The 20,123-nt window shown below is 52.6% G+C and overlaps 2 protein-coding genes across 3 annotated transcripts; one reads left to right on the top strand and one right to left on the bottom strand.

Moving 5' to 3' along the window:
- Nucleotides 1–1,758: 1,758 nt before the first annotated feature.
- Nucleotides 1,759–10,506, top strand: Itpka (inositol-trisphosphate 3-kinase A). 2 transcript variants are annotated; one of them, XM_047540760.1, is made up of 7 exons: nucleotides 1,759–2,317; nucleotides 8,376–8,472; nucleotides 8,563–8,779; nucleotides 8,914–9,118; nucleotides 9,369–9,470; nucleotides 9,735–9,806; nucleotides 9,910–10,506. In XM_047540760.1, the coding sequence occupies exons 1-7, from the start codon at nucleotides 1,832–1,834 to the stop codon at nucleotides 10,111–10,113; spliced, it is 1,383 nt and encodes a 460-aa protein (XP_047396716.1). In that variant the 5' UTR covers nucleotides 1,759–1,831; the 3' UTR covers nucleotides 10,114–10,506. The 2 variants fall into 2 exon arrangements, with proteins under 2 accessions (XP_047396716.1, XP_047396717.1); XM_047540761.1 differs by lacking the exon at nucleotides 8,563–8,779 and having other exon boundaries at nucleotides 8,376–8,476.
- A 132-nt stretch (nucleotides 10,507–10,638) lies between these two features.
- Nucleotides 10,639–19,343, bottom strand: Ltk (leukocyte receptor tyrosine kinase). The gene is given in 21 exon segments (XM_047539292.1): nucleotides 10,639–11,214; nucleotides 11,328–11,418; nucleotides 11,493–11,627; nucleotides 11,760–11,861; nucleotides 11,962–12,054; nucleotides 12,197–12,294; nucleotides 12,390–12,519; nucleotides 12,703–12,767; nucleotides 12,898–12,988; nucleotides 13,708–13,753; nucleotides 13,756–13,902; nucleotides 14,183–14,278; nucleotides 14,694–14,846; nucleotides 15,505–15,603; nucleotides 16,914–17,096; nucleotides 17,174–17,330; nucleotides 17,557–17,703; nucleotides 17,858–18,008; nucleotides 18,460–18,631; nucleotides 18,720–18,863; nucleotides 19,268–19,343. Coding segments are annotated over 21 exon segments (2,724 nt in total). The 3' UTR covers nucleotides 10,639–10,866.
- Between the last annotated feature and the right edge of the window lie 780 nt (nucleotides 19,344–20,123).

Raw genomic sequence — 20,123 nt, 5'->3', positions numbered from 1 at the left:
TCCTCTTGAGCCATTCTTGAGTCCTGGCTGAGGGGAAAAAAGAGAAGGAAGCCAGATGTGGTGGTGCACTTATATAATCCCAGTGGTTTAGGAGGCTGAAATAGGAGGATCACAAATTAAAGGTTAGCCTCAGCAATTTAGTGAGGCACTAAGCAACTTAGTGAGACCCTGTCTCAAAAAAAAAAAAAAAAAAAAAAAAAAAAAAGGACTTGAGATATGACTCAGTGGTAAAGCACCTCTGGGTTCAATTCCCAGTACAGAAAGGAAACAAAAGAAAAGAAAAGAAAAGAAAAGAAAAGAAAGAAAGAAAGAAAGAAAGAAAGAAAGAAAGAAAGAAAGAAAGAAAGAAAAGGAAAGGAAAGGAAAAAGAAAAAGGCAAGTCTTCCTGTGGCTTTGGTCAGCCTTGAAGGCAATCCTCCTAGAAATTCCCTCTCCTCAGGACCTCTACAATCCAGGGTACTAGGTGCCTGATGGGAGACCTCAGTCTTCTGGCATTTGGGGGGAAAGCTGGCTTCTCAAAGCAGCCTTGCAGTTCAGTCAGTTGACCACCAACATATAAGGAAGCCAAAGACCTATCCAGCAATGACACTGATAAGCCCTTTGCAGTGTCTGACACTTCAGCATCAGCACTCTCTTCCAAATAGTGCAGCCACAACTCTGGGTCAGGTGAGGTTTTCCTACATTTACAAGTGAGCAAATGGACTCAGGTGTTGAACTACTGCCTAAAATTCTATCTAAAACGTGGTGGGCCTTAGATACTAGCACCACACTAAAAAACACTCTCACATTTTAGATTTCATATCTGTTTTGTTGTTGCTGCTGCTGTTATTGTTTTCCATGTTGTGGATTGAATCCAAGGCCTTGTGTATGCTAGGCAAATTATTGATGAGCTATATATCTTTAGTTCACATTTTAATTTTTTTAGCCTACATTTTAATCTTATTTTATTCTCATAGTAACCTTGTGGACATGGTAACCATGCAAAGGAGAATCAGCAGAGCTGTAATGACTTGCTTAAAGTCACAAAGTAGACACCAAGCTCCAGAGTTCCAAAAGGAGAGGAGGAGGAGGAAGGGTTCAGTACTGTCAGCTGACAGAGGGTGTGTGGTGGGGGAATGAAGCACAGACTAGGCTGGGACACTTGGAGAGTTCCCAGGCTCCGCCTCCTGACCTTGTTCTCTGCCCGCCAGGAAGTGGGGAGCTTCATAGGGTGGGGGTGGGGGAGCAGCCTCAGTTGAACCCCGGGACATAGTCTCGAACTGGGCTCGCGCCCTGGGGTGGGGCTTCTTTAGGATGCTGATGGCCTTGAATTCTGTGCGTAGGGCCCTGGCCGGAGAAAAGTTCCATAGACTTGGAAAACTTTGCAGAGGATGGATGAAATACGGGAAGGAGCCAGAGGAACTGGGTGGGAAAGCAGGAGCAGCTCCTCCCTGGCGGGGTCAGGGTCCTTGAAGTCAACTGGAGGAATCCTTCCCAGTTCCACAGCCCGGGAAGGCAGTAAGGCCCAGAGGCGTAGAACGGCCCCTTCCGTCTCCTGGAAGGCGGGTCGAGAGGCCGCCAGGGTCATGCCGGAGTTTTGTGCCTACAGTGTCAGGGATTCCCTGACACCGGGAGGGGCAACCCAAAGCCATCCCAGACTTGCAAGAGCCCTGGGAGGCCCGCGCTTTCGCTGAAAGTGAAAGGAGTGGGCGGGGGGCGCGGCCGGGGCGGGGCCCAAACTGGTGGCGCTCAGGCTCCGCCCCGGGGCAGTCTCAAGCCTGAGGCGCTGAGCGTCTCCAGTCCCCGCCGCGCCGCGGGCTGGTGGGCTCAGTTGCTGCTCCTGTGCCGGGAAATGACCCTGCCTGGGGGCCCGACGGGCATGGCTCGACCGGGAAACGCGGGGTCCTGCAGTCCTGGGCTCGAACGGGCCCCGCGCCGGAGTGTCGGAGAGCTGCGCCTGCTCTTCGAGGCGCGCTGCGCCGCGGTTGCTGCCGCTGCCGCCGCAGGGGAACCCCGGGCCCGTGGAGCCAAGCGGCGTGGGGGACAGGTCCCAAACGGGCTTCCGCGGGCTTCCCCGGCCCGGGTTATCCCGCAGCTGACCGTGACAGCCGAGGAACCGGACCTACCCCCGGCCAGCCCTGGGCCGCCCGAGTCGGAGCGTGACTGGCTCCCAGCAGTGGGCTCGCACCTGCAACAGCCACGCCGCCTTTCCACCTCGTCGCTTTCCTCCACCGGCTCCTCGTCGTTGCTCGAGGACTCGGAGGACGATCTGCTGAGCGACAGCGAGAGCCGGAGCCGCGGCAACGTGCAGCTGGAAACAGGCGAGGACGTGGTTCAGGTACGGGCCGCGGGGGCGGGGCCAGCGCCGGGCACCCGGCTGCGCTTTGGGGACTCAGCTTTGAGCTCTTGGAGGACGAACTCCTGTCCCACGCTTCCTGGGTTGAGGGTCCGATTCTCACTGTTAGGGAGGAATATGGGGGTCGGAGGGAGGACCCAGGCGGACCTCTTGTCTTGGCAGTTTTCACCTCGACTGTGCAGACAGGTCCCGGCCGGGCCCTGGGGCGTCTTAAGTGGGCTGAGGAGTATGTGACCTGCTGTGGCGAACGGGCGAGGCGAGGGCTCATACCTTGGTGGCAGTGAGATAGCACTGGGGGATCAGAAGACCTCAGTCTTGGCCCCTGAACCCTCGAAAATAGAGGGTCGAACGAACGCTTCCCTCTCTCCCCGCCCCCTCTCGGTGCCGCGGCCCCACCCCCGCCGTTGCCACGGTTTCCCTCTCTTGAGTGGGAGTGGAACGGAGCTCCAGGCTCTGCTCAGGAGCCGCTGCCGTCTGCTCCCGGCGCCCGCACGAGGCTTGGACGCAGGAAGGAAGGGCGCAGGGCTGGGAGCTCTGACAGGCAGCGGAATGCAGTCCACCTGGTGTGCACCCCCAATCTCCTCGACTTACTGCTCCTGTGCGTGGCCCAGGAGAAGGTAAACTGAGGCTGAAAGGGGACGGAGCAGCCTACTAGTCGCTTCCTCTGGCAGTCTGAGTGTTCTGAAGCCAAGTTTGACCCTTGGATAACAGAGGCCAGAGTGTGGTGAAGTCATTACTGTTATCCGCCCCTTAGGGGTGTGCACCTCCTGGGAGAGCTGTCTTGTCCCCTGGTTTTGACTAAGGCCAAATTCTTTAACTGCACGTGGAATTGCTCTAGATCCACATTACTCAAGTACCCTGGAAGCTGAGACCGAAGCGAGGGGTGCCCCAGTGTCTCCAGGCCTGCTCAAAAGGCCTCGTCCTGACAACTAGGAGTGAAAGCCATGGACCCAACGGGTTACCTGGACGCTGTGGGAAGAGTGCTGGGACACAGCCTGGTACTTTTGGACCTGAGTTCTTCTGCACACTCAGATTGGACGAGGTGGGGGAGACAGACCGTGTAACAACTTGCAGTGGTTCCCTGATCCAGTGAACCTCAGTAACTTACAATACCCAGAGACTGGTGGGGTTAGTATTAGTCTCTCTCTCTCTCTCTCTCTCTCTCTCTCTCTCTCTCTCTCTCTGCCCCCCTCTCTCTCTCTCTCTCTCTCTCTCTCTCTCTCTCTCTCTCTGCCCCCCCCACCTTCCCTCTCTCTTCTGTCTCTTTTTCACACACAAACCCCAGAGAAAAAACACCCCTCCACTGCCAGGTGTAGGCGTGGGGGCTCAGTCATGAGCCTGCCTCTTCCTTCTCCCCTCGTGGGTAAGCTTACTCCCTGGCCAATGATCATTCCTGGGCCAACCCTGGCTTATGTGCTGCCAACAGTTTCCAAGACCCCAAGACCATGGAATATGGAACAATGACAGGACCCCTCCCATCCCTCCTCAACCTGAGCAGTAGGTCGGCAGCTCCCCTGCTCAAATATCTGACACCTGAGAGCCAGACTCAAGGAGAAAGAGTGCGACCAGTGGGGGCGTGGGCACGCCCCGCCTCCCTCTTCCGTCTTTGGGACCCAGTCAAGTCGGGGGGTACTGAGTGGAGGAAGTCCCACAACCCAAGCTGCGTACAGTATGTAGGCATCCTCAGCTAGGGTCAAGACTGGGAAGACCAACCGCAGCTGTGTCAAGGGTGCCTCCACTTCTCCCGACACCGCCAGGAGCTGTTGCAGATGGCGGTTGAGGGCCCTTCTAGTTCTAAGACTGCGTCTTCCAGGCTTTCCCAACCCCCAACCCGCCGGGGCCTCCCCGAAGGCAAACAGCCACCGCAGAGCAGATAAGCCAGGGGCTGTTGACAGAGGTTGCCTGCGTCCGCGTGGAAGGGCCCTGAACGGACTTTGCCTTGTGGCGGTCTGCAGTCGCACAGCATGCCCTTCCAGGCCACCTTTAGAGCTTCCCCAGGCAGGAAGCAGAATCCTTCAGGCTGACTGTGAAGGATGCACCTAAGGGAAATGCACTGCGGCCACACTGTAGGGCTCCCAACTAGTCAGCCCCTTACACTATAGCCTGAGCCTACCAAGGTCAGGGGAGATTCTGCCTGTTTCAACCTGACCCATACAATCTTCCTCTTGGCCTCCAAGCATCCTGTACAGCCTGCCCAGAACAGGGTAGTTGGAACTGGACAGCCTCCCTTCCTTCAGTGGCCTTTCCTCTGGTAGAAAGAAGAGTCAGGGTCAGGAAAACCCAGACAAGCCAAGAAAAGTAGTTGGAGGCCTCTCTCCAAGGGCAGTTGTCATGATTATTCTTACACCTGCCTCCTCAAACAATTGTGGGGGGTAACACTATCAGAAGAGAGGGTGCTTGGCTCTGTTCATCTGGTTTTCATCCTTCAGTGCTCCAGGCTAAGTAAGGAGACCTGGATGTTGTCCCCTTCTGGACTCAGAACTCAGAACCCCCACACATCACTTTCCACTAATTATAGAGTAGAATTTAGGTTAACAGACTTCCTCTTTAAAAAGCAAATGCCCATGGGAAGGTGAAGTCGTGGGTCAATTTATACCTTAGTGCAAATCATTGTATAAATTTAAACTGATTGCTCTCCCTACCACCACCACAGGGAGTGCTAGCTTGATAGGACAATTGGAACATAGGGAGGGTGTTGGGCTGGCAGAGAGCTTCAATCAGAGATGGGATGACTGACTGGAGACCCAGAGCAGAAGTGAAGACAGAGCAAATGATCTATTTTGGCAGAAGATAGGCTGAGAGTCTGGGGTCATATGAGGAGCAAGTGTCTTCAAGGCTTCCAAATAGAGTTTAGATTAGGGAGGTTCTCGTGCTAGTATATAGCCAAGCTCGGCCTAATAGCACATATTCCTTATTCAGCCCTAGTGGTGGGGCATTACCAGGGGGCCTCTTTGTGACTTCATCAAAGAGTATCTCACATAGTCAGCAACTTTGGTTTTTACCCCAAGATACCCAGGTAGCCTCTGACTGTGTATAGGTTTCTAAGGAAAGGCAGAGCCAAAGGATGGGGCTTTGGCCTCCTTGGCAGCTAGATTTCACTCTGTAACATTAAAAATCTGCTTTCTGATACCCATACAATAAAAAGTCTTACCTGTTCAAAAATATCTTCCCTGCTGTTGTTCATGAGCCAGAATTCCCACCCACCTACCAACCCAGCCACCCACTGACAAATGATTCTCCAAAGCTTTTTTTGATACATTCATTTGTGAATGTATTATGCTCCCTGGGGCACGTATCTCCCTAACATGGAAGATGGTAGCCAGTTGGGGTTCATGACATTTGCATCAACTCTTTCCATGCTTAACCATATCTATTACTGGCAAGGGAGATAAATCCTGTCAAAGAAACCTCAGGAGGGTTCACCTGAAATAATGGTATGGAAGTCTTTTGTTACCTACATAGCTAGAACCAGTCATAGTGACTGCTGCTTTTGGCTTATATGAGACTCACAAAACCAAGGTAGGAAGAGTCTCATTTCACCTCCACTTGGGAGCAGTTTGATGCTGTTATCATACATGTACAAGTGGTAGTATACCAACATCAAACCCTCTTCACCCAGGTCTATCTTCCAGCCCCCTCAGTGCTTCCACATGACCCTAGAAGAAATGATAACCCAGACTAATCCAAGCTGCTTCCTTCTTCTACTAGGGTAACTATAGAACTAGTTGCATACTATTGCTAAATTCACTCTGGTCCTACTGTTCTCCAAATATTGCTGGCAGGCCCCTAAAACTGCCTGAAGTTCCAACCATTAAAAACATGCCTTTGCATGAAAGCAAAGGTATCTAGCCAATAGGGAGAAGTCCCCAGGCCAATCCCAGTGTTCTCTCAGAGATCAAAACCCTCATAGCTCCTTAAGGCTGCAAATCCTTTTAACTTGTACAAAGTTCTCTATCATGTGGTACCCCATTCAACCCCATAAAGGGAGATAGGATGGTAGTTTGCACTTTGGAACCTTCTGGAGCAATTGGATCAGGGGAGTGAGCTGGACTAGTAGAGAGCTTCAATCAGAAATGGGGAGTTGGAGCCAAGGAATGAGGGGATGCTAAGTTCTCAGAGGGTGATGTAGCTTAGTGGTAAAGCACTTATCTAGTATCCCCAAGGCTCTGGGTTCAATTCCCAGCAACACCCACACACCCACACACCCATACACCTCCTCTAAGCCTTGATTTCCTTCTGTAAAATGGAACTAATAATATCACCTCATGCATTTGCTGTGCCTGGGCATTATCGTCATCATGATTCTCAAATGGAATGTGAGAGAAGGGGGTCTGGGATGCTGCTGCTGCTGAATATATATGGTACATAAATCATCTTCCTGGAATTTTACTTGAGGATTTGGAGGTGGGGAGTTTTATAATAAAACTTGGATTTATTATGCAGGAAAATGCAAACCTTGTATGTATTTAAAGATTTTAAAAGGGAGTTTTGAAAGAGATGTCATGCTTCTAGTGGGCTGCTTCTGGCTACACCCCCAGTTCCCCAGGGATTGGACATGTGATTACGCCCTAGTGTGCAATGTAGGGACTTCAGTAGGAAAGCAAGAGCAACAGTGTCTAAGGGAAGATGAGAAAGTGCCTGGCAAGCAGTCAGCAGTTAGTAAATGGTGACTCCTGTTAGGGCAGTCACTATGACCCCCAGAGGAAATAATCCCACACATATAACTTGCTTGGGTTCACTCAGCTAGAAAGTGACAAAGCCAGAACTGGAACCTACTGTTCACTCCCCACCCAGTGCTTTGTCACCAACTGCCCATGGGAAAGGCTTTATGATTAGCAGCCTTCTGCTGTTTAGGCCACCTCCTCTGTTCTCTTTTTCCCTCTTAGAATTTTCTCTTGGCAGAGAGGCTGGTTCTTGGGTTCCAGTCCTGTGGGGACACACATGTGTAACTCCTTTAAATGGCAAACACCCCTAGAAGAAGGCAGTAAACACAGTGCACTTCAGAGAGTAGACATAAGACTACTAAGTCGAGGGTAAGAAGCAGAAAGGTCCAAGTTATCTGCTTTCAGGATTGGATGAAGGCCAGAGCAATGTTCATGAGGCAAGGGGTATGCCCCCCCCCCAAAAAAAAATCTATGTCTCTGCCAGTTTTATCTGTTAGGTCCTCAGCTTTGCCTCCCACTTTCAGGCTCGGATTTCTGGGTCCAGATCAGAACCAAGGGTGACTTGGGCTTTCCCAAAAAGTGAGGAATACATGAAATCCAGGGACAGCTGAGAGTCTTGGGGAGCTGCAAACCTTTCTCAGGCCCTGCCAGGCTGGCATCCATGCCCTAGACTCAAAAAGGTTGATTCTGTATTTGTTTCCTAAATGAAAGGAGCTGAGGTCCCTAGTAAAATTAGTGATCCAGATTTGTTCATCTTCTGCTTTATACCAAGAAATGAGATGCCCCAGGGAACTGAGTGCCTGTCACACTCAAGACTCATTTACTACTCACAACAACCCAGAAAGGGTAGTTATTTCCCCATTTTATAGATGAAGACACTGATCCTCAGAGGCTTGTTTTTCAGGCCCTAGAATCTCCTGAGGCATTGGTAGAAATGCAAATTTTTGGCTACAGCCCAGGCCTACTCAGAATTTCCCTGTAGTAGACCCAACACAGCCTAAAATCTGCATCTCGGGTGATCATCAGGTTGCTCTGATGCTCACAAAAGTTGGAAAACCCTGAGAGTGCAATTTAGGAACCTACCCAAGGTAATTTCTGAGTGGTAGAGCTGGGGCATAAACTTGAGCCTTCTGATACTAGGTCCAGGACTCTTTACAGCCTACTGGAGAAACCAAAATCAGATTCTCTGTGTCTACGACAGTGCCCACCACATCGCCCCACAGTAAACTCCATGAATGAATGAATGAATGAGTGAATAAAATTGTGTGACCACAGCTGCTTCCACTGGGTTGGGATCAGGCTGGGCCCTGTCCCAGTGGAAAGGTTTATGCATTACTGAGATACCAATTTGCAGATTGGGCCTGTGTTGCTTTCAGAAAAGCCACTGGCAAAAGATCCGGACCATGGTGAATCTGCCAGTCATGAGCCCTTTCAAGAAGCGCTATGCCTGGGTGCAGCTGGCGGGACACACGGGTAAGTAAGTAGCACAGCCGGTACCGGTGCGTGGGGAGGGTTGCCGGGACTGGAAGGGACTGAGTAACACTAATTGATGCCCCTCTGCAGGGAGTTTCAAGGCTGCTGGCACGAGTGGGCTGATTTTGAAGCGCAGCTCAGAGCCTGAGCGCTACTGCCTGGCGCGGCTGATGGCTGATGCGCTGCGTGGCTGTGTGCCTGCCTTCCACGGCGTTGTTGAGCGCGATGGCGAAAGCTACTTGCAATTGCAGGACCTGCTTGACGGCTTCGACGGACCCTGCGTGCTTGATTGCAAGATGGGCGTCAGGTTTGCGTGCCCTGCTGGGCCAGCAGGAACCAATGTGGGTTGGGACAGTCGCGTAATTCAGTGCCCAAGGCAAGTACTCTATAGGGTGCTGGTACCCTCACCTTACATCCTCTTCCCTATCTGTGCTCCCGTAGGACTTACCTGGAGGAGGAACTGACCAAGGCCCGAGAGCGGCCCAAACTTCGGAAGGACATGTACAAGAAGATGCTGGCTGTGGATCCTGCAGCTCCCACTGAGGAGGAGCATGCGCAGCGGGCTGTCACGAAGCCTCGCTACATGCAGTGGCGGGAAGGCATCAGCTCCAGTACCACACTTGGCTTCCGTATCGAGGGCATTAAGGTGGGCCAGGCCCACTTTGCTTTGCACCTCACGGCCCCAGCCCTTGTTCCGTCCCAGCCCCTCCCGGCTTTGCGGTATTCTTTCCCCTTTGCTGACCACTCCACCAGCACCACCAAGTGACGCCCTCTGGCGGCCGTCTCACTGTCCCCAGAAGTTAATGTCCTGGGAGGTATCGCTGCCCTGGCATGATTCTCTTCCTGCTACCCCATGCGGGTCAGGGCCCCTGACAATCCCTGCCCACCTCCTTCAGAAAGCAGATGGCTCCTGCAGCACTGACTTCAAGACTACACGAAGCCGGGAGCAAGTGACTCGAGTCTTTGAGGAGTTTGTACAAGGAGATACAGAAGTGCTGGTGAGAACCTGATCCCAGAATCCTGATGTGTTGGAGCACTTGAAACCAAGGTGCCTCCTGGTCATCTGTTCTAGTGCCTTTGCCTCTGTGACTTCCCCCTTGTAGCATTTCTTTCACTGTTGTAATTGCTGTATTTCCTTCCCTCTTGGGCCATGCAGTGGAGCCTCACAACCATATGTGCCAAGCTAAAAATGCATCATGGCTCCTAATATTAGCAGGACCTCCCTTAGCTTGTAAATAATTTGCCTGCTCTACCCTCTCCAGAGAATGTATCTGAACCGCTTGCAGCAGATCCGAGATACCCTGGAGGTCTCTGAGTTCTTTCGAAGGCACGAGGTAAGAGGCTAGTGGGCTCAGGGGCTGGGTCTGTGGTGGTTAGAGTGGGAATAGAGTTGTGGGACTTCTCCAGGAAAAGGCCTGACTGTGTGGGGCTTGGCAGGTGATTGGCAGCTCTCTCCTGTTTGTGCATGATCATTGCCATCGTGCCGGCGTGTGGCTCATCGACTTTGGCAAGACCACTCCCCTTCCCGATGGCCAGATCCTGGACCACCGTCGGCCCTGGGAGGAGGGCAACCGTGAGGACGGCTATTTGCTGGGGCTGGACAATCTCATTACCATCCTGGCCAGCCTTGCTGAGAGATGAGGCCAACACTTTGTCCTCACTTGGGCCAACAGTCAGACAGATATGGACCTGCAGCTGCATCCCCACTGTGCATGCCGGCAAGAGACAGGAATCCCGCTGGGCGGGCAGTTCATTCAGTCCTGCAGGGCCAGGTGCCAACCACTAAGGGAATGCACTGCCAACACCCAGAGTTGGCCTCCACATGAGCCCCAGTGTTCCCAGAGCTTAATGACACTAATATTACAGGACAGGAGGGGAACTATGGGCTCCTTCCTCAGCCCAGCTCTTCTGAGGCAGCTCTGTACCTCTCCAGAGGGGCCAGATAAAGAATTTTATTTCACAGGTCTAGACCTATTGGTCTAACTTCCCACACTACGGTGGACTCCTCTTCCTAATAAAACTCAAAGACTCAGTTTTGTGACTCAGGCCTCGTCCACTCCCTCCTCTGGTCTCCTTTCCTCAATTCTAGAATCCTTCATGTCCACTCAGATCACTGGAAGATGTAAAAAGATTTTTTTTATTAGAAATATCTATAGGGTTGGGGATGAAAGATGCTCCAGGGGAGAGGGCAATCCAGGACTCCCCACCACAACAGGGATGTGGGGGAGTGGCCTCTGGTCCCAAAGAACAAAGGCTGGGAGTAGCCAGGCCCTTCCCCAAGAGGCCTGGGACTGGTTTCCAGCAGGGAAAGTCCAGTGCTGCCAGGACAGCCCTGAGACAGGTCCAGACATGCAGCATAGACTGCAGGGAACAGGCTACCGAACTAACAAGGCACTAGAAGCCTGGAAAGGGGTACAGGGAGGAGCAGTTGCTAAGATCAGTGCCTGAGTCCTCAATCAGGGTTCCTTGGGACCCAAGAGCCATAGGTGGGACCCAAGAGCCATAGGTGGGATTCCAAAGGTTCCGAGGTTGGAGGTCTCGGGATTTGAAGGGCTTGAGACCAGTGGACAGCAGAGGGTCAAGAGGCCTCCTTCCCCAGTTTTTCAAATTCTCTGGAGTCAGGTCCTGGGGTTTTAGAGATCTTAGGCCCTCTGAGGACCCATTCCCTAGGCCAGAAGCCCCTTCATCCTCTAGAGCGGGCTTCAGCTCCATTGGCAGTGGTGAATTAAGCACATCGGGGTCCTGTAATGGGAAGGGAGGGGAGCAGTGGGCCACAGAGTAGTATTAGGGCTTTCTTCCTGACACGAGTCCAGGCTGGTCAGAGGTTGAGGGAAAAGGGTGATTAAGAGGCACACCTGAGTACAGTACTGAAGGCGCTCCAAGATGCTGGCAAAGTTGGGGCGGAGCTCAGGTTGATGCTGCCAACACTGGGTCATGATGCGGTACCTGGGGAAAAGCAGGAATTTGTGACCATCATGGTTTCCAGGGACCTCCCTTCCTGGGCAGCACTCTAAACTCACACAGGCCCTGGACAACCCCTAGGAGGGTCCATTCGGCTCCCTGCAATGACGAAGTCCAGCACCTCTTGGTTGGTATGCCCAGGGTAGGGCATATAACCCAGTGAGAAGATCTCCCAGAGTAGTACCCCAAAAGACCTGCATCATAAGTGGGGGAGACAAGTGAGGCCCATCGGGTACAACTGCCCCTTCCCTCATACCAGGCAGCCCCAAAAGGACAGGATTAGCCTCAAAGCAGGGTAGGAAAGTGCAAGGGAAGGTTGTCATCACCAGGAGTCTGTCTTGGATGTGAAGATGCCCTCTAGAAGGGCCTCTGGGGGCATCCACTTGACTGGGAGCAAGGCTTGCCCCCCCTTGCGGTAATAACTGGCCCTACAGAAGGGAGGAGGAGAGTAGCAAGTTGTTCAAATGCCATCAAGGTGCTGGTAAACCTCCTTGGAGCAGCGGTTTCCCACTTCTCCAGGCTTCACACCTGTAGATATCTCTTGCCATCCCAAAGTCCCCAATCTTGGCAACTCGGCTGGGCCCAGTGCAGCTCAGCAGGCAGTTCCTGGCTGCAATGTCCCTGCAGAATAGGGCAAAAGAATGCTTTCAGAATTCAGAAGCTCTGGCCCTTCCTGATCTATTTTCTTAAAAGCTGTGTGCCAGAGTTATTCCTTGGGGAATGAGTTGGACTGGGGGTTCTCTGAGCCAGGATTGTTCCTAACCTGTGAATGAAGTGATTTTCCTCCAGGTAGTAGCAGCCCTGGGCTATGTCCTGGGCCAGCTGCAGCAGGTCCTGCATGGCCAGAGGTGATGGCTGGCCCTGGATCAGGCAGAGGACACATCAATCCATGCAGGTCTTTGGACACACGGACAGAGTCTTGGGAGGGGCCTGGAGGACTGGAAGAAGGGTCTTACCAGGTGGGGACGACTCTCCCTTAGGAAACTCTTCATGTCCCCTCCAGACATCAGTTCCAGCAGAATGAGGCGAGGCACTGCCCGAAGACTGAGCCCCACACAGCGCACAATGTTCTGATGGCTGAACTTACTGAGTTGGGTGGTGCACATACCCCATCACCAGGAGAGAGAGAAACATGTTCTAAGCTCTGCACAAATGCAGAGAACCCTGTGTCCCTAAATTTGCTGCCTCTCAACCCCAGAGTGCGGGAGAGGCAATTTCCTGCAGGTGGTACTGGGCTCTCCCACCTCTACGCACAAGCCCCAGGGGCACCTGATGATGAGCGCCTCCATGAGAAAGTCCAACTCATCCTGATGAGAGCAGAGCTCTGGCAGAGTCTGGGGAGGAAAAGCAGAGCTCTGAGTTCCTCTTGAAACCATGAGGGCAGTTCACCATAGCTCTAGCAATTGTCCATCTTTCTGTGGTACCCTGCTCTCCTACAACCAGCCATAAGCCCTACCCCCTCACCTTGATTGCCACCTGTAGGGGGCTGGATTCCCCAGGAAGGCCAATTACCAGTCCCTCATACACCTCCCCAAAGGCACCGTGGCCCAGGGCTCTGCAGGAAGACAGGTTGGAAGGGAGTGAGGGGCTGGCATGGAGAAGGGTCCTAGAGGGTAATTAACTGCTTTTGTCCCATCACGTACCAAGCTGACCCTATTTGAGCTTTCTCTGCATCATGAATGTCCCCCAGCACAAGCCCTACAAGAGTGGTGCTAACTCACCCAGAGCTAAAGCAGAAGAGCAGACAAATGGAGTGGGAGTTGGGGTGGGAGGCTGTGATAAGGCCTTTTATTTTTTTTCTTGGTACTGGCGGTTGAACCCAGGGTGCCTTACCACTGAGCTATATCCCCAATCCTTTTTACTATTATTCTTTCTATTCTGAGACATGAGTCTTGCTACGTTACTAAGGCTAGCCTCAAATTTGTGATCCTCCTGCCTTAGCCTCCCAAGTTGCTGGGATTACAGGTGTGTGCTCCCGCCACACACACCAGATGAGGCCTTCTCTTATTGTGTTGCAGACACCCTGGAAGGAAGCAACCCTTGAGCTCCAGAATAGTCATATTCCAAGGTCCTAATCACTCCAGAAGTGGGGTACAGAGTTGATCCTGCCCTCTCTCCTTTTAGAGCTTGTGTGGGCCTCCATCTCCCTACACAAGAGATTTGAGTTGAATGTTCAAATCCACCATAATTGATCCATAATCTACCACAGGAGGGAGAGGATCAGAGGTGGGGATTCAGAGCACAAAAGTTTTCAGAAAGTGGTGGAGGACTCACCTGAGCAGAGTGACATTGGCAGGGGAAACCTCGGTGAGCCCTGGGGCAGAGGCCACGACTGGATCAGGCCAAGCCCTACCTGGCAGTAATAGGGATTGGGGGCTGTCCTGATGGTAGAGGTTCGAAGCTTGCTCAGCTCAAGCTCAGGATTTGGCAGCCTTGACCCCCATAGGCCCTGCCACCACTTCTGGTTCACTGAGAAAAGGAAGAACAAAGGCACACCCTGTACTTGTCCATCAGGCCTCCCTTGCCTACCCTGCCTCCCCTGCCTAGGACACCTTCCAGATGCCCATCCAAGGAGATGTTTTCCCGAGGCCTCTCCAACTGTTTTCTACTCTTTGAAGACCAGAGGAGTCTACCATTGCTGGAGGACAGAAGGGGTTCTGATGTCAGTCACATCTGCCCCTGGGACCCATCACAGCTCAGTGGAGAAAGGGTAGCATTGAATCATTCGTGACAACTAGATGCTCCATACCCAAAATCAGGACCCCACACACCATAAGGAGGCTCAGTGTCAAGGTCACCACCACAGCCACCATCAGAACCAGAGGGCTTGAGGGGGTAGGCAGGTCTAGGAAAAAAGAGAAAGAAACCTTCAGTGGGAAGTTCTCTTGTCTCTCTACCTCAATACCCATGCTTCAAGATTCAGCTCAGTGTAAACTTTTCCACAATGCCATTCCCAATTATTCTACACAAAAGCAAACTCTCCCTCTGGAGAACCCCCCAAACACTTGACACCTCCCATTGCAACTGTCATTTTTAGATATATATCTATATATCTATTTCTAAATATCCATCTCACCTCCCACACTGGCCTACACACTCCTTGAAGGCAGAGCAAGCACTGATCCATCTGCAATCCCCGGCCTGGTATCCGCCACAGTGCCTGGCACTCATCTGGTCTCTATATTATCTTTCCCAGTGCCCTACTGCTCCTCCCATCCTCTAACCCAGGAGTTCAGACCTTGAGAAAAGGAAAGACTTACCTCTGCAAGTGATGTTATCCACAGCTAGCTCCATGCCCTCTGGGCACATGCATTCAGTAATCTGGAGCTCAGCCTGCCACTGGCAGTCTTTCAAAGAACAATGACTGCAATTGTGGTGCCTTCGGATTTCCACCTCTCCATGGTTCTCTATGACTATGAATAAAAGAACTGATATGGTACGGTGGGGGATGAGGATTGAGAAAGGAGTTTGGGGACATATGTCTTTTTCCAACCATGTGGACTTACTTTTTGTGGAAGAACACCAAAAATTCTACCCCTATAGTTTATTTTATTTTAATTAATTAATTAATTTATTTATCTATTTTTGGTACTGGGGATTGAACCCAGGGGCACTTAAATCACTGAGTCACATCCCAGTCCTTTTTATTTTAAAATAGGGTCTTTCAAAGTTGCCTAGGGCTTTACTATGTTGCTGAGACTGGCCTTGAACTTGTGGTCCTGCCTCAGCCTCCAGAGTCACTGAAATTATAGGCATGTACCACCACACCTGGCTAGCCCAGGAGTTTAGAGCAAGGAGTAGCATCAAGCACCCAGGGCATGGGGAGAGTCTGGGGTCCTTCTGTCAAGCCTGCATATTCCCAATTCTGGGACCCTTGATTCCCCTGGTATTTGAAGAGATTTCATAGCAAGGGGACACTCGACAAACACTCCAGAATGTCCATACTGGCATCACAACCAATAGTCTACAACTAGGTAGTTCACAGGGCAGAGCTGGTATCTCATATGTGAGTGGGCCCAGGGATTAAGAAGGACTGGGTAAAGCTGAGAGGTGAAGGGTGGGGGCCCATACCTGCCAGAGGCTGCAGGTAGAGTTCACTGCGGGGGTGTATGAAAGATACTCCATCTTCCCCATCAGCCCAGAAGATGTCAGTCTCTGAGGCATCACCCCCTGGAAATTGAGAGTGATGGAAGGTTTAAATACAAAAAGAGTGTGTAGGCATTAGGGTGGGGGAGGAAGGGGCACACAGCTGCCTCACAGATGGGAAGCTGGCTTATGAAGTGAGGGAGCTGGAATCTCCCAGTGGAAACCCCATTATGGCCTACTCTGTGGCCTTACTACCCAGATGCTGTTAGTGTATATATTGTGCCATGGCTAATTTGAGCCAATCAACATGCACCACTTACATTATTTACTTTTTGTGGAAGAACACCGAAAATCTATTTATTTATTTATTTATTTTTAAATATTTTTTAGTTGTTGATGGACCTTTATTTTTCTTTATTTATATGCAGTGCTGAGAATGGAACCCAGTGCCTCACATATGCTAGAGGAGTACTCTACCATGGAGACACAACCCCAGTCACCTCTTATTTATTTTCACAAACTGGGGATTGAACCCAGAGGCACTTTACCTATGAGCTACATCCCAGCACTTATTTTTTATTTTGAGACAGGGTCTTGCTAAATTGCTGCTTAAACTTGCCAAGTCTGACCTGGAATTTGGAATTCTCCTGCTTCAGCCTCCTGAATCCCTGGGATTACAGGTCAGCACCACTTGCACCTGGCTACTCTCTTAGCTATATTGTAGAATCCATTGCTATTAACTGAAGTCACCATATTGTTCAATAGACCTCTTGAACTTATTCCTCTTAACTGAAGTTTTATGTCCTTTGACCAATATCTCCCCACTCCAACCCTCATAATTTGCATTTCCAACAACTTCATTGGTGCCGAAGCCATTGGTTCAGTGAATCACACAAATTACCACCTTAAACTATTTCTGCCTGTAATTCTAGCTACTCAGGAGGCTGAGGCAGGAGGATTGCAAGTTCAAAACCAGCCAGTAACTAAGCAAGGCTCTAAGCAATTTAGCAAGACCATTTCAAAGTAAAATAAAATAAAATAAAATAAAAGGGCTGGGATGTGACTTAGTGGTTAAGCACTTCTGGGTTGAATCCCTGGCACCAAAACCAAAACAAACAAACAAAAAACTTCCTGTCTTCCCGTCTCCTGGCTTAGCTTGCTCACTGAGTTCCTCAGATTGCTGTAGAACAAGGAGAGGACTTGTGATGGGAAAGGTCCTAGATTTAAAAGCAAATCTAGGGGAGATCTATGGTATGTGTGATTTGCAATCGATTTGACCTCCTTTTCTAAGAGCTCCTGCTCTGGTCTGGCACAATTAAGCTAGGAGCCTTTCTCACCCATCCTTCTAAAAGGCCGATTCCCTGCCTAGATGCCCTCCCCAAGGATGAACCTACCCCGGTAGCCGCCGCCTCCTCCGCCGGCAGTGCAGGCCCCACCACCGCCCCCGAAGCCTCCAGCTGCAGCCCAGCCAAGTGTAGCTCTGGCCTCGGCACAGCCCTGGCCGCCCTCTGCTCCCTCCTTCAGTGAGCGGCCAGACTGCTGAGAGAGGGCCCGCGACGTCCAGCCGCCCCCTCCACCTGTGGAGCGACAGCGGGATGACTGGCAGCGGGGGTGGGGAGCAGCCAGCATGCAGACTGGAGACCCGCTCGCTCACCTGCCGCGCCGCCTCTCCCGCCGCTCCCAGGCGCCGCCGAGCGGTTCTCCAGTTTCTCAGGGGCGACCTGAGTCCGGCCTCTGTCCTGCCGCCTCAGGTAGGCCCGACCTCCGCCTCCGGCAGCCACCAGCAGCGGCTCTAGCTCGCCGGCTCGTAGCTATGGGGCCAGCAGAGCGTTTAGAGAGGGCGCCTTCCCGCCGTCGAAGAAGGACTCCGGCCTGGGCGAGAGCTCCGGTTCCAGGACCAGAGAAGAGCATATGGGCTTCCAGCTGCGCCCAGGTATAAAGGAACCCCAAAACTGTAGTGCGTGTCCTCGGGTAGGAGAACAGTGACCTCAACTCTGGGCTGAGGGGCAAGCGTGGCCAGCACCGGCGGTAGCTTACCCGGAAGACGTACGTGGCGCCCCCGCCACCCCCACCACCTCCTGCCCAGCGCTGCGACCTCCGGACTCTTTCGGTCTCATCCGTCGCCGTAAGCTCTTCAGCGGACGGAGACTCTCCGAGGCAGACGAGTTGGCTCTCCGGGCTCCCCTGCGAGAGCCGGGGCCAAAATCAGCCGGGCCTCGGATCCTGGGATCGCCGAGGTGTCTGAGCACCAAGGAAGGCACGCTCCGATGGCCACCCCATTACATCCAGCCCCTGTCCCGGACACCCGAAACGCCTTTTCCTCTCTGGTTCCTCTTACTCCCGGACAGGCGTCCTCTCCCTGCTGCCCCACTAGGATGTACAGCTGCTCCCCGCGACCTAGGAAGAAGACCGCTGAGACGAAGACGCCATGCGCCCGCGACAGGTGGTTCTTGGCGCCTTTGCCGCCTGCGGCTCCGTAGGCTGAGATCCTGCGGGAAGAGGGCGCTGAGTTCTTGGCCCTTGGTCTGGCCACCCTGAGCAGGGGTTGGCGAAAGACGTGGCTCCAAAATTTCTTATCCAAGGGACCTAGAAACTGTAGTCGACTCTAAAAGGATGGGAAGACTAGGTTTACACACCAAAAATTAGATTTTATGTATTTTTTAATGGAGATGTCAGGAGGCTCAAGCCCCTGGTTGGCGCCTCTGCTGGTTAGGGGCAGTCGTCTACCCGGTACTAGGCTCCAAAGTACAGGCTAACTCAGTGACCATTGCCACCCTTCTCTTGGTTCCGCTGGAAGGAGATACAGTCAAGGTTGCCGGGTTAGATGTCGCAGCGGAATACTCTAAAACTCAATGTGGTGGGCACGTGGCCTTCCTTTCCCTTACAGTAAAACCTCAGACTAACAGGTCACCGCCACCCCTCCGCATGCCCGTCACTTACAGATACTGGCCGGTGCCTGGCGCCCGCCACAGCTGCACGCCTTTCAGAGGCCCCTCGGTCCCCACGTTCACAACCACACTGGTTCCCGCGTATGCCCAATCACATTGTGTTTGTGTGGGGCCCCATCGGCCACTGGCCCCGCAGGTGGAGAACAGCCAAGGCCCCTCGTTGCCTGGGAGCAGGGAGGAAGGAAAGGGTTCTCGAACCCCTGACCAGGACTAGGGGTCTGGGATTATTGAACGGAAGAACCCGGAGCTCACCTAGAGAATGTGTGGGGTAAGCTGGCTCAAGTCCACTAGGCGGGGCAGTGACTTCCGAATCCCAGGGGCTGGAAATTGGTAGCAGCAGGGGCGAGGATGAAAGATACGGAGTCTGGGACCCGGAGCTGCAGCAGAGAATGGCGCCTGAAAGGTGGGAGGGAGATACAGGGTTGGGAGAAGGCGTAGGATGTTAATGCAGAGGGGCTAGAGGTTAAAGAGACTATAACCCCTCAACAGCTGTTCACGGCCACACCCCTAACTGCTGCCTGAAGCCTGGAAGCCAGCAACAACACAACTCTGTCGCCAAAGCCTTGCGGGTTGCCTGCTGATAGCTCTACCAGGTTCTTCCCTCAAGAGTCCTTCCCCCTGAATAACTGAGAGCTGTACTGAGCCGGGTTCTGCAGCTCTCCCCGCTTTTCTTTACTTGATTAGTGGCCCTGCCCCTAGGTAGTGCTAACACCCGTGGGCTTGTTCTTGGTTCCCAAAATGCGTCATAGGATCCTAGGATCTGGGCGCATCAGGCACTTCTCCGCCTGCACTCCACGAACCAGAGAAGAGAGCTTTGACCGTGAAGGTTCGAGCCTCGGCAGGAATCAGTACGCCCTGGTCTGTCGCGAACGCCATCCCCAAGCCTAGGAAGGTGCCTCTGGTTCCCTGACCGCCAGATAGCACTTACCCGCAGCTCCGAGCCACAGCAGCAGAGGGCCCGAGCAGCCCATAGCCAGTTCACCCCAGCTGAGGTTGACAGCTCAGAACTTGCCACCGCGGCTGAAGCTGCAGCATAGGGTAGTATCCAGTGGTTGGCCAGATACCCCCGGGACCTATTGTCAGTGTGGCCACGCCCACTTCAGACCCCAGAATGTGGAAGGAAGAAAGGGCGGGCCGTATGGGCAGTTAGGTCCCCACGCTTCCGGGAAGAGCCTTGTGGAACCCGCACCCTGGAGCTGTCTCCAGACCGTTGGGTATGCTTCTGGCTACTCCAGGGGCTTGTGGTGGTTTTGAGGTAGGGGAGGATGCCCCCACTCCACCCTTTTGAGATAACAGCCTGAAAGGCCGCTAGCCATATCCCGAGCACTTGGCAAGGGCTTCTAGGTTTCTAGGGATAGGAGCAATGGAGAGTGTGCTGCCATGGTGACGGTGGTGGTGGTGTGTGAGCACTCATGGGAAGTACTCTTTAAACAGCCCCACTGGGCATGGTGGTGCACATTTGTAATCCTGGAAATTTGGGAGGCTGAGATAGGAGGATCATAAATTCAATGCCAGACTCAGCAATTTAGCCACACCGTAGTCTCAAAATAAAAAATAAAAAGGGTTGAGGATGTAGCTCAGTGATAAAGCTCCCCTAGGGTCAATCCCCAGTAATAAACAAACAAACCGGGCATGATGACGATCCCAGCAGCTCAG

The sequence above is a fragment of the Sciurus carolinensis genome, chromosome 2 (genome assembly GCF_902686445.1).
Source record: "Sciurus carolinensis chromosome 2, mSciCar1.2, whole genome shotgun sequence".
NCBI lineage: Eukaryota > Metazoa > Chordata > Mammalia > Rodentia > Sciuridae > Sciurus > Sciurus carolinensis.
This window is presented reverse-complemented; position numbering and strand designations above follow the sequence as displayed.

Excerpts from the sequence above, each read along its gene's own strand:
- Itpka (XM_047540760.1), top strand. The coding sequence starts at position 1,832 with ATGACCCTGCCTGGGGGCCCGACGGGCATGGCTCGACCGGGAAACGCG. Across the intron at positions 8,780-8,913 it reads GATTGCAAGATGGGCGTCAG|GACTTACCTGGAGGAGGAAC; the intron begins GTTTGCGTGCCC and ends GTGCTCCCGTAG. Across the intron at positions 9,807-9,909 it reads AGTTCTTTCGAAGGCACGAG|GTGATTGGCAGCTCTCTCCT; the intron begins GTAAGAGGCTAG and ends GGGGCTTGGCAG.